Raw genomic sequence first — 11,104 nt, forward strand, 5'->3', positions numbered from 1 at the left:
CATTTAAAATTTCTTCTCAAGTACTTTTGTGCCAGAACTGGTAGAGAAAGGTGAAATTGAAAACTGCCATTCCTTTGCTTACGCCTCTTTGGAAAGCAGGGGGCTCGAGAGGGCTGAGCAGCGCCTCCCGCTCTCTGTCCTCCCCGTCCTCCTGGGCGGGAAGCACATCTCACCCCCACCCGACGCTGGGGAGGAGGAGTGGGCTGTGTGCCTTACGGCTAAAACTGAGGTGCAGCTAAGTGGCATCATCTTGCTTAAAATTCAGGATAAAATAACTGCTAATAGTTTGAATTGTTTCTTGGTCAGGCATTTTGAAATTGAGGTGCATTTTTTTGGTCAGAAATGTGATTACTGTTCTCACCATATTAGGATTTAATCTTCCGGTCTTTGAGTGTGGGACTAGCCTCAAAGATATATAAGAAAAGCCATCTTGGTCTGTGTGTCAAGGTGTGGCCCAGCAGAAGTGAGCGCCTCGGTGGATCTTGTCCCCCTGCTGGCTTGCATTGGTCTGGGTGTCAGTATGGGTTCCTCCAAACCTGTGCCTGACCCCTAAAGGTGACAGTGTTAGGAGCAGGGCTGTTAGAAGACGCATCAAGTTATGAGTGGTGTAGCACCTTATGGAGACACCTGGAGAGCTCGCTGGCCCCTCCGCCACCAGAGGACACAGTCTCTGCCCTGGAAGAGGGCCCTCACCCGCCCACACTGGCGCCTGCCTCGAGGACGGTGAGAAGTCAGTTTGTTGCTGTAAGCAGCAAATGGACTAAGACACGGACCTAGGAAAGTGGTGGCGAGAAAAACAGTCCAGTCAGGAGCACACCTCGTTGTTCTGCCAAACAGGTGGCGCCATCATTTTAGTAAAAGTTGCTGTATTGAGGATGGAAATATCAGAGGAGATGGTTATCTTTAAAAAGAAAAAGCTGCTTGATTCTAGATGAGGATGTTGAGTGTGTTGTAATATATGTGACTGATAGTATGTGTCAGACCAGAGACCTCGTAGGTACAGTGGGAAATTTCAGAGCATGCAAGAAACTCATGTGTAGTCAAAGGACTACATTTGCAGGCAACCTCAGGGTAAGTGATGTCCAGTAGGAGGAGGAGAAAAGTGCAGGAGAGGGTGAAACTCAGGAGCTCGGTTTTCAGTCTTTTTTTGTTTTTTCCTCTGGCTGCATCTCTCCGCTTGTGGGATCTTAGTTCCATGACCAGGGGTAGAGGCTGGGCCCCGGCAGTGAGAGTGTGGGGTACCAACCACTGGACTGCTAGGAAATTCTCAGGAGCTGGGTTTTAGTAGAGGTACTATTCTTGATTTTTAATGTTCAGATGAAACTTTTTAGGTTGATTTTTAACTTACCTCCAGAATTACCTAAAAATCATCACATTCTCTTATTTCTGTGAAGAGAAAAGCTCCTGTATGCTGTTTGGCCTGCACTGGCTGGGCGCTGCCCCATGTGATCTGCTTGGTTTCAAGTTTAAAACCTTATTGATCATAGCATTTCCATGAGGCATACGCAGTGAAGACAGGAGGTAGCCCAGGTAGGCTTACAGTGGTTTGTAAACTTGAGGGCCGCCCGGCCTGGCAACACTGGGGAGGAAGGACGAGGCATCAGTCGAGGCCCCGCTCTGTCCTGCGGGTGCCAGATGCTGAGATGGGCCTGCAGGCGCGTGTTGGCTCGGCTGAGCTCAGTGGGCACTTGATTCTGCAAATAACCAGAATAAAGTGTCTTCATACTTGTGAGTCTTAAAGCCTTTGAAACATAAACTGCTTTAACTCTGATTTTATCGGGAGCATTAATTCTGTGTTATAAGAAGTCTGGTTTTTCCTCTCTGTGATAAACTCTCTCAGGACCTGAGCTCCGTGTGAGCAGGGGCTGGGGCTGCCAGAGGAAGTGGGGTTCTGTCTACAGTGGGTGCATTTGAAGTCTTCACTGGAGTCCTGGTCTTTGCTGTAGGTGGCCTTTGTGAGCTGGAAGCAGGGTGGGAACGGTCCCTGCGCTGGGCCAGTCCTGGTGATGCCTGTCATCCCACAGGTCCCCGCAGGGAGGCTGTGTGACAGAACCCCACTGCGAGAGTTGCGGCAGGAGTCGGTGTGAGGATGTCAGAGGCCATCTGTATGATGCAGCACATAGCAAGGGCGCGAGGAAGATAGCCAGCCACGGCCGAGACTAGGTTTCAGTCACTGTTTAACTACTTCAATTTGAGCATGTGGTTTAAAAAAAAAATGGCAATGAAGTTGCTACAGCATGTTCAGGTAAATTCTGTCATAGCTCATCCCATTGATTCCTGTCATTTATTCTGAGCTCTTCAGTAGTGAGTTGTTTTTACTGCATCCTTAAACAGCCTTGGAATTCTTTTTTAATTTTTTGGTAAGCTTTGTGCCAGTTTTTCAGTATCAGTTTTATTGAGGTGTAATCTACATACCATACAATTCACCCTTTCAAAGTGTGCATTTCAGTAATTTTTAGTATTTTCACACAGTTACACAAATGTTACTGTTGTCTAATTTTAGAACGTTTTCATTACCGCAAAAAGAAACCCTGGGCCTGTTAGCACTCCCCCTCCCTCCCCCCACCATCAGCCGCTGGCAGTCCTGGTCTCCTTTCTGTCTATGAATTTGCCTATTCTGGATTTTTTCATATAGTTGGAATCATAAAGTATGTTGATATTTGTAATGGCTCCTTTCATTTACTCTCATGCTTTCCAAGTCCATCCATGGGTAACATTAATCAGTGCTCCATCCTTTTTTTTGTGTAACTAGACCACATCGGCAGAGAAGGCAATGGCATCCCACTCCAGTACTCTTGCCTGGAAAATCCCATGGACGGAGGAGCCTGGTAGGCTGCAGTCCATGGGGTCGCTAAGAGTCGGACACGACTGAGCGACTTCACTTTCACTTTTCACTTTCATGCATTGGAGAAGGGAATGGCAACCCACTCCAGTGTTCTTGCCTGGAGAATCCCAGGGACGGGGGAGCCTGGTGGGCTGCCGTCTATGGGGTCGCACAGAGTCGAACACGACTGAAGTGACTCAGCAGCAGCAGACCACATCGGATTTTCCTGTTCACCAGTTGATGGACATTTGGGTTGTTCCCACCTTTTGGCTATTAATAATGCTGCTGTGAACATTAATGTACAAGTTTTTGTGTAGATATAATTTTTCATTTCTCTTGAATGTGCATGTGATACTTGAGTATCAGTTTTCTGTTTCTTAATTTTGTTACTTGTGCTTTTGATATTTTAATCTAATATCTAAGAAACCCTTATCTACTTCAAGGTCATGAAAATTTTATTTTTCTGTTTTCTTCTAAAAACATATGGCTCTAGCTCTTCTGCTTAGGTCTAGGATCCATTTGAGTTAATTTTTATTTGTGTGGGAGGTAGGGTTCATTTAGAATTTGACCTCAAATATTTACTTACATGTACTTTTTTTTTTTTTTTTCTTACATGTACTTTGTAGGAAATTATTCAGAATTTTTAAGTTTTTTGTCTTCCTTAGTACCTGTATCTACTGATAGGTTTCCTTTCTCTGTGTATGCTACTGAAATTTGTCCTAATTTATTTTATATCATGGTTTCTTTTTTAGTTACCAGTAATACAGTACCAGGATTTTGTTTTATAGTCCCCTGTGTGTGGTGTAAAACCTCACATGCTTGTGTGTTTAATTCTGGAATGTTATAACCTCATAGGCAAAATAATATATTTTCCTTCATAAGTCACCTAAAATAATACTCCAGAGAAGAGGAACAGAAGTGCTTAATATTTTTCCTTAGCAAGAGCTCATAGCCAGGGGCTGGCATGCGGAGTGGCCGACCCGAACCTTTACTCCGAGGGAGGACCCCTCCTCAGGCCTGCTGCCGGCAGTCTCCTGGTGTGTACGTGTCGGGAGGCTCTGCCCACAGAGCAGGTCAGGAAGCCTGAGAGGCAGCGCTGCCTTGCTGGCACCCAGGTGGCCTGCATGTGTCTGAGAGCTCGATGCCGAGGGACAGGTACGTGTTACTCGGCATTCTTTAAGCAAGAAAGGGTTGGAAACGGTTTAAGAAGTAAAGACTGTCACAGTCAAGTGTTTTGGTATTGGCACAATTTGTTTCAACAAAACATATCTTGATATATTTTCCTAGGGGGAAAAATTGCCAAGGTGTAAAAGCTATTTGTACAGTAGGACAGATAGTAAAAAAATATTTTAAAAATGTTTTATTATCTGATAGTTTTATTTTTGTTTTGTATTATACGTGATGGGAATGGGGGTGGCTGTGTTTCTTGAGTGTTATGGGTCAGACTGGAGCTGATGAGTGGACTTGAGGCCCTCCCTTATCAAAGGAGCCTTTTCTTGGCAGTTCTAGGAATGTGTGTGCTCAGTCGTGTTCGACTTTGTGATCCTGTGGGCTGCAGCCCATCATCCTCCTCTGTCTGTGGGATTTTCCAGACAAGAATCCTGGAGTGGGTTGCCATATCCTTCTCCAGGGGATCTTCCTGACCCTGGGATTGAACCCATGTCTCCTGGGTCTCCTGAATTGCAGGTGGATTCTTTACCCCTGAGCCACCAGGAAGGCCACTGCATGTGTGAATTTGTGTGAGTTTGGGCGCTTAGGGTTTGTTTTTAAGTAACTTCTGTCAACTGTGTATAAGATAGTGCTGCTGCTGCTTATGCAGTTGAACATAAGTTGTACATATGACAGGGTGAGGTGAGTACATTACCTGTGTTTCTTGGCATTGTAGCATTTTCCCACCTACCTTCTAATCCACATATTTGTTCATTTTAGAGGCAACACACTGTTTTATTATTGCAATATTGTTATGTATTCAGTATCTTTGTACATACAGTTTTCTGTATGGGTTTACCTGGTCAGAAGTGTGTCAGATATTCTAGGATTTCTTTTGGAACCATCTTTATCAGTTGATAGTATAGCTTTCCTGCCTTGTGTGGTTTTCCTGTTACTATGCAGATTTTAAGGCATCTCGTGATGAAGCAGCTCTCCTTTCATGGAAGATTGTATGTACTTGGATGCCTGTTCATGGAGCTTAGTCTGAGAACAGCATCCTCCGGAGTAGATTCCCAGTTCTGAGCAGCTCGTGCTCAGCAGTTGCTCTTATTGGCAAACCTGGAGAGCGCTTACCCCACTCGGCACAGAATAGTGTCCCCTGTGGGTGGGTTTTGCCACGTTGCGTGTGTGCTTCCGTAGTTTGTGCTAACGTTGTCCCGGTGACATCAGCAGTCACTACAGAATCAGGGGAGCTGCGTTAGAGAGGATGCGGAAAGAGGAAGAAACAACCTTAAACAAAGCTGATGTCTGGGGGCGCCTGCTTTCCATCTTTATGGCTCTTTGAAAATTACTTTTGGGATCATTTGTAGAACATAGTTTTGGTTTTTTTGGCCATGCCAGGCAACATACAGAACTTAGTTCCCTGATCAGGGTTTGAACCCATGCCCTCTGCACTGGGAATGTGGAGTCTTAACCACCGAACCGCCAGGGAAGTCCCTAGAATGTAGTTTTGACTTTTGTTACTACTTAACATGTGTCCATACAGTTTCCACCATGTTATTGAGTAATATTAAATAATATTCACCAAGTATATGTACTGGGTCTGGCTGTGTTTTTGGCCACAATTCTCTGATGACTGAATACTTAGAATTTTGTGAGTATATAATATAATTTTGCAGTGAGCATATTTGGGGGCCAGGGTTTATTTCCTTAGGTAGGATTCCTACAACAGGAGTTTCTGGGTAAAGGGGTGAACATTCATTGGTTGCTCCCACTTATTCTCGTGGAGACTGTCTGTTGCCAGGAGAGGAAACACTTGCTCCTCTCAGATGGCAGACAGCTGCCTCTTGGTCTCCATGCTTGGCTATGAGCCCTGTCCTCACGTGGGAGTCAGGAACTTACTTACACCCTCTCCCTTTCCCAGAGATATAGTCTTGTGATTTCTTTGTTCAGAACTGTGTGCACATCATGACAACCCCGTAGACAGACCAGTTCATAAGAATGTAGGTTGAAAGCATCTAGGCCAAAAGGAAGTCATCGTGGGGTAATTACAAGTGGTTTTTCCTTTTGTTATTTTACATTGTGATACTGTCTTTTGGGATATTCTTTTACCTTATCTATGATTAAAGAAAGAGGAGGGGTGTGCATCTACTCTGAGTCACACACCAGGCCTCCTGAGAAGACCTTTGTGAGCGCAGGACTGACCCTCTGGGCGTGATTTGTGTGCTAGCCCCCCTGCTCTGTTCAGGCCACAGCGGGCATCCCCGGAGAGAGGAACTGGCCCAGCCCGTGTGTGAGGTGCCTGTCAGCAGCCTGGGCCCCAGGGCATGGAGGTGGCCTCGCGGTGTGCAGGTCCTGTGGGACCTCCTGTGAACATTTCCAACAGGGAAAATGAGTTATTCTTCATGACAGTCATCCTGTCCTTTTGACTTAAAATGACTTTTTTTCCTATTATGAAAAAGGCTATTACAGTTCTCAGACCATTTACTAGCATGTCAGTCACTCTGACATGAAGAGGGCTGTTCATGACTGGCACTTTTCATACTGCAGTTAGAAAATTTTGAAAAGAATAACTTAAGGCTTTTTATAAATTGATGTCTGATAGATTTTAGAACAGATTTGTGGAGATCAGTGGGATTTTGATTTGGGTGGACTCTAGAGTTGTGCTGTCCAGTAACAGTAGCCAGTGGCTACTTGTAGCTATATAAACTAAATATTAAACTTCTGTTCCTTAGTCACCAGCTCCATCCTGAGTGCTCAGTAGCTGTGTTGAGCTGGCAGCGACCATATTGGACAGTAGAGATAAAGTATTGATACATCACCCAAAGTTCTCTTCATTAGCACTCTTCCAGATAAAAAGATTCCCCTTTCTTTTCATGGTAACCTGCAGGAAAAAAAGTCTATTTTAAGGAGTTTAAAATAGCATGTATCTTAAAGCTTTTTCTAAGCAAATAAGCAAATTGCAAAGAGTCCCAAGTTGAAGAGTACCTGGATCCATCTTAGCAAATGAAAATACTCTGAGTGTCCTCAGCGTGCTCCGCTTATTTAAAGAAACCTGGAACTGATACAGATGAATTTTCCCTTTAAATGAACCCGTTTACATTCACCGAGCTTCCTCAGTGGGGAAGCTGGCCCTTGTTGTGTAGTGTTGCAAAGGTAAGTATCTGCTTTATTGTAAAGAACTCAGCTGGACCAACAATGGGAAATGCACTTGAGAAGCTTTCTTGACGTTGCCTGTTCTTCCCTGTAGGAGAGCTGCGGCACATCACCAAACTGAAGCCCTGGAGCCTCTTTGATGTACTTGTGGAGAAGTATGGCTGGCCCCATGAAGATGCTGCACAGTTTACAGATTTCCTGATCCCGATGCTAGAAATGGTTCCAGAAAAACGAGCTTCAGCAGGCGAATGCCTTCGGCATCCTTGGTTGAATTCTTAGCAGATTCTGCACTCACCCATTCTGATCTGGCACATGTTGTCCAGTGCATTGGCCCTAAAGGGGGACTCTCATTCTTAACAGGATTACAAGTGAGCTGGCTTCATCCTCAGACCTTTGTTTTGCTTTGAGGTACTGTCATTTGACGTTTCGCTTCTTGTGCACTGTGATCCTGGGGAAGGGCAGTCTTGTCTTCAGCTTAGTAGTTTACTGACCCACTTTTCTTCTGAAAACAATAACATGTCTCTAAGCATTGTTTCTTGTGTTGTGTGACATTCAAATGTCATTTTTTTTTGAACGAAAAATACTTTCCTCCTTGTGTTTTGGCAGGTTTTGTAACTATTTATGAAGAAATATTTTAGCTGAGTACTATATAATTTACAATCTTAAGAAATTATCAAGTTGGAACCAAGAAATAGCAAGGAAATGTACAATTTGATCTTCTGGCAAAGGGACATCATTCCTGTACTATAGTGTATGTAAATGCACCCTGTAAATGTTAATTTACATTAAATATGGGATGGGGACTCAAATTTCAGAAAAGCTACCCAGTCTTGAGTGCTTTGTAGCCTAAGTTGCATGTAATGAACTTTTAACTGCTCCAAGGAGTTGTGTAAACTTTTCATTCCATGACAGTCCTTTTGCATTGGATTTTAAACAACTGGCTCTAGGTTATGTCATTCCCTGTATGGCACTTTAAAGAAAGGACATGCTTCTCGTTCTGAAATACACATCATAGTTTAGTGGTCCCATTCGTATTTTTGCATATTTTTAATTAAAAGTACTTTTAAGGAAAAAGAGCAATTTCCCTTTAAAAATGTGGTGGCCCAGTACCACGTGCTGTTGCTTCCTCCAGGCACTGTAAGGTAAACTCTACATAGATTAAATTGGACATGAGAAACATGTTCAGTGTGTGGGATGAAAAAATACACGTATATTTTTTGGAAAAGCTTATTCATGTCTGTCTAGAATCAAGGTATGGTATATACAACTTGCAGTGCAATGGGAAGAAAGAATACTAACATCTCAGAGAAAACAGGGACTGCATTCATTCCAGAGACAGTTCTGTGTGTGGCTACAACAAATTTTACTAGCGTTTTCATTGTCTTTCCACGCATTGAAGTTGAGAAAATGATTTTCCCTTTGCAGGTTGCACACAATTTTGTTTAAGCATTTCCTTAAAATTGTAGAATCCAGGACACAAACCATAGTAGGCAATACAATTTTAGAATGTAATATATAGAGGTACATTTAGCCTCTTTTAGAAATCAGTGGATTGAATGTTGTTTTTTTTTTTAAATTTTACATTCCTCAAGGTGCCTCGTTTTTCTTGACTTTGTCCATTAACATTTATCCATATGCCTTTGCAATAACTAGATTGTGAAAAGATAACAAGTGTTGTAACAATAATCCATTGTTTGAGGTGCTTGCAGTTGTCTTAAAAATTAAAGTGTTTTGGTTTTTTTTTCCCAGACATTGCCTTGGTCATTGGCCTGTATTTGAAGTGATAGAAACAAACATTTGCTATCCTTTTAATGTAGTATAACCAGAATTAAAGGAAATATCAGCATTCCTGTTGAAAGAAATGTAGAACATGCATCAAGGCTTAATATGAGGAAAACATTCATTGTTTGTAAGGGGTATGACGAGGGTCTAGAAAACATGCTGTACTATAGATTCAGTACCTAGAATCTCTGTGAACCTTTTCCATTCATATTTCATCAAAAACATGCTGATTACATTTTGAGCATTGTCAGTTTTATTTTTTTAAACTATTCACTGTGAAGGAATGAGACACGCAATTCTCTTCGGAGTCAGCATTAGATCGTATTGCTGTGAGGTGGAAGATAGCATTCATTTATGTGATATGAATGCTAAATTTTTCTAATGAGGCTGCAGGTTACCTTGTAGGTTCTGTGAAAGATAGTGGCTGTAGACCAGTGATGCCATCCATGACGTGCACAGGAACCATTCTCACGAGAACCACGGAATACATGTATGTCTTCCCTAAGTCTGTAAGAATTTTTATCAGGGTTATAGCACACTTGAATAGTTTGTCTAATACAGTTTTGGCCCATGTTAGAAAACAGTCTAGATTATTATTACTTTTGTTAGGATCTGTCACTTATAAAATAGCCTACTAGTTTACAAATGTAAAAGCAATTGTTCTAGAAATATACAAGGGTATTAGGTATACTTTGGTTTTTAGCATATTCTTGGTGGCTTGATGATGATGAATGCATATAAGCTCAATGAGAATCACTGGTTATGCAAAACACTATAGCCAGCTCAGTGATTTTAGTTGAATGTCCTATCTTTTCCTTTCTCTAGTCTGTGTGAAGTCTTCATGGAAAATGACAAGCAGTGGATCACATATGTGATTATAGCAGATTCACAAGCTGGCTGGCTGGAAATTAGGACTGCCCCAAGGCAGAGGAAAAGTGGATATAGGAGCTTCAGAAAAACATAAACTTTCTAGGTGAAAACTGATTTACTAACTTGCTTCTTCCTGTACTTGGATCATCTATAGCTAGCTAACCAGGATAAACTACTGTTTTTCTATTGAGATACTTCTTAAATTCCAGTTTTCTCCCATTACTTTTTTAGAGATTAATGGAGTTTACAGAAAGGCTTCTGTATACTTATGTAGTAGGCAAATATAAAACTATGAGGAATTAAATCTTCAGAACAGTCCTTTTAAAGAAGTGTGAATACTGATAATTCATTATGGGACTTTGTCTTCTGTTTAAAACTATCAGTCAGGCGGTAGATGATGTAAAGCTGTTTCTTCTCAGATGTTTCTTTAGTGAATACCGTAAGTAGAATTTTGTCTGCTGATCAAAGAGGGCAAAGCTGACCTAAGTTCTTTTAAAATTTTAAGATGATCAGGATTGAGCCCTAAGCAAAGCTATGTTAAGGTAGCTATTTTTAAAAGGAAATGGAAATTAAAAGTGTAAAACATATTACTTGTCAATCTTAGTCATTTTTAGTCTGTCTACTTTTTTGTCCCGTACACAGATTTCATATACTGTGCCAAATTAAGCAACTGGATGATGAAAGATGTGTTGACAAATACTGTCCTTTCTATTGGTTATACTTACTCCTCCTGAGAGGTAGACGATAATAAGTACTATTCCAAAATAATATATTTCAACAATAAAATGTTCACTTGAGAGGCCGTTTTCATTTTGCTTAGCTAAGAAATACTACTTTTCCTTTAGTTTCGTACACCCAAAACAAATTTTATTTCCTACTAGTCTTTTAAATACTATAGCTAGACAGTATTGTGTTAATTTAAGGTTTTCACATAGTTTTGATTCATCAGCAGGACACTTCAGTCATGTGCTAACATGTCCAAGTGAGATATTCCTGTTTTTAGGTGAGATACTCCGTATTTTCAAAAGGCTGTAGTTTATAATTGAATCATGTGCTGCTTTAATGAAATGGATTCCTTTCGTATGATGTCAGATAACTGAATGTTTGCAGCATTTATGTAGCATGGTAGTTTCCTATGGCTCTTGCTCCTGCGAAATGACATGTAGGAACATTACAGGAACAAGCCTTTCCTGCTTCCTGACGCTTGTTGTGGTCCAGTCCAACTGAGGTAGTAGTTGCTAAAGAAAATGGAAGGCTCCTTACAAACTATCTGGAAAAGGTAACTTTTGTAGAAACAAACAAGCGCCTAAACAGACCCCAATC

The 11,104-nt window shown here is 41.8% G+C and overlaps 1 protein-coding gene across 8 annotated transcripts in view; it reads left to right on the forward strand.

Moving 5' to 3' along the window:
• Positions 1–8,879, forward strand: part of SRPK2 (SRSF protein kinase 2) — a 239,373-nt gene extending 230,494 nt beyond the window's left edge. For all 8 annotated transcript variants that reach the window (XM_070369649.1, XM_070369652.1, XM_070369653.1 and 5 more), the window contains one exon: positions 7,224–8,879. In XM_070369649.1, coding sequence (XP_070225750.1) covers positions 7,224–7,408 — 185 coding nt within the window. In that variant the 3' untranslated portion in view covers positions 7,409–8,879. The remainder of the gene's footprint in view (positions 1–7,223) is intronic.
• The last annotated feature ends 2,225 nt before the right edge of the window (positions 8,880–11,104 follow it).

This window comes from Bos mutus, chromosome 4, assembly GCF_027580195.1.
Source record: "Bos mutus isolate GX-2022 chromosome 4, NWIPB_WYAK_1.1, whole genome shotgun sequence".
Classification (NCBI taxonomy): Eukaryota; Metazoa; Chordata; class Mammalia; order Artiodactyla; family Bovidae; genus Bos; species Bos mutus.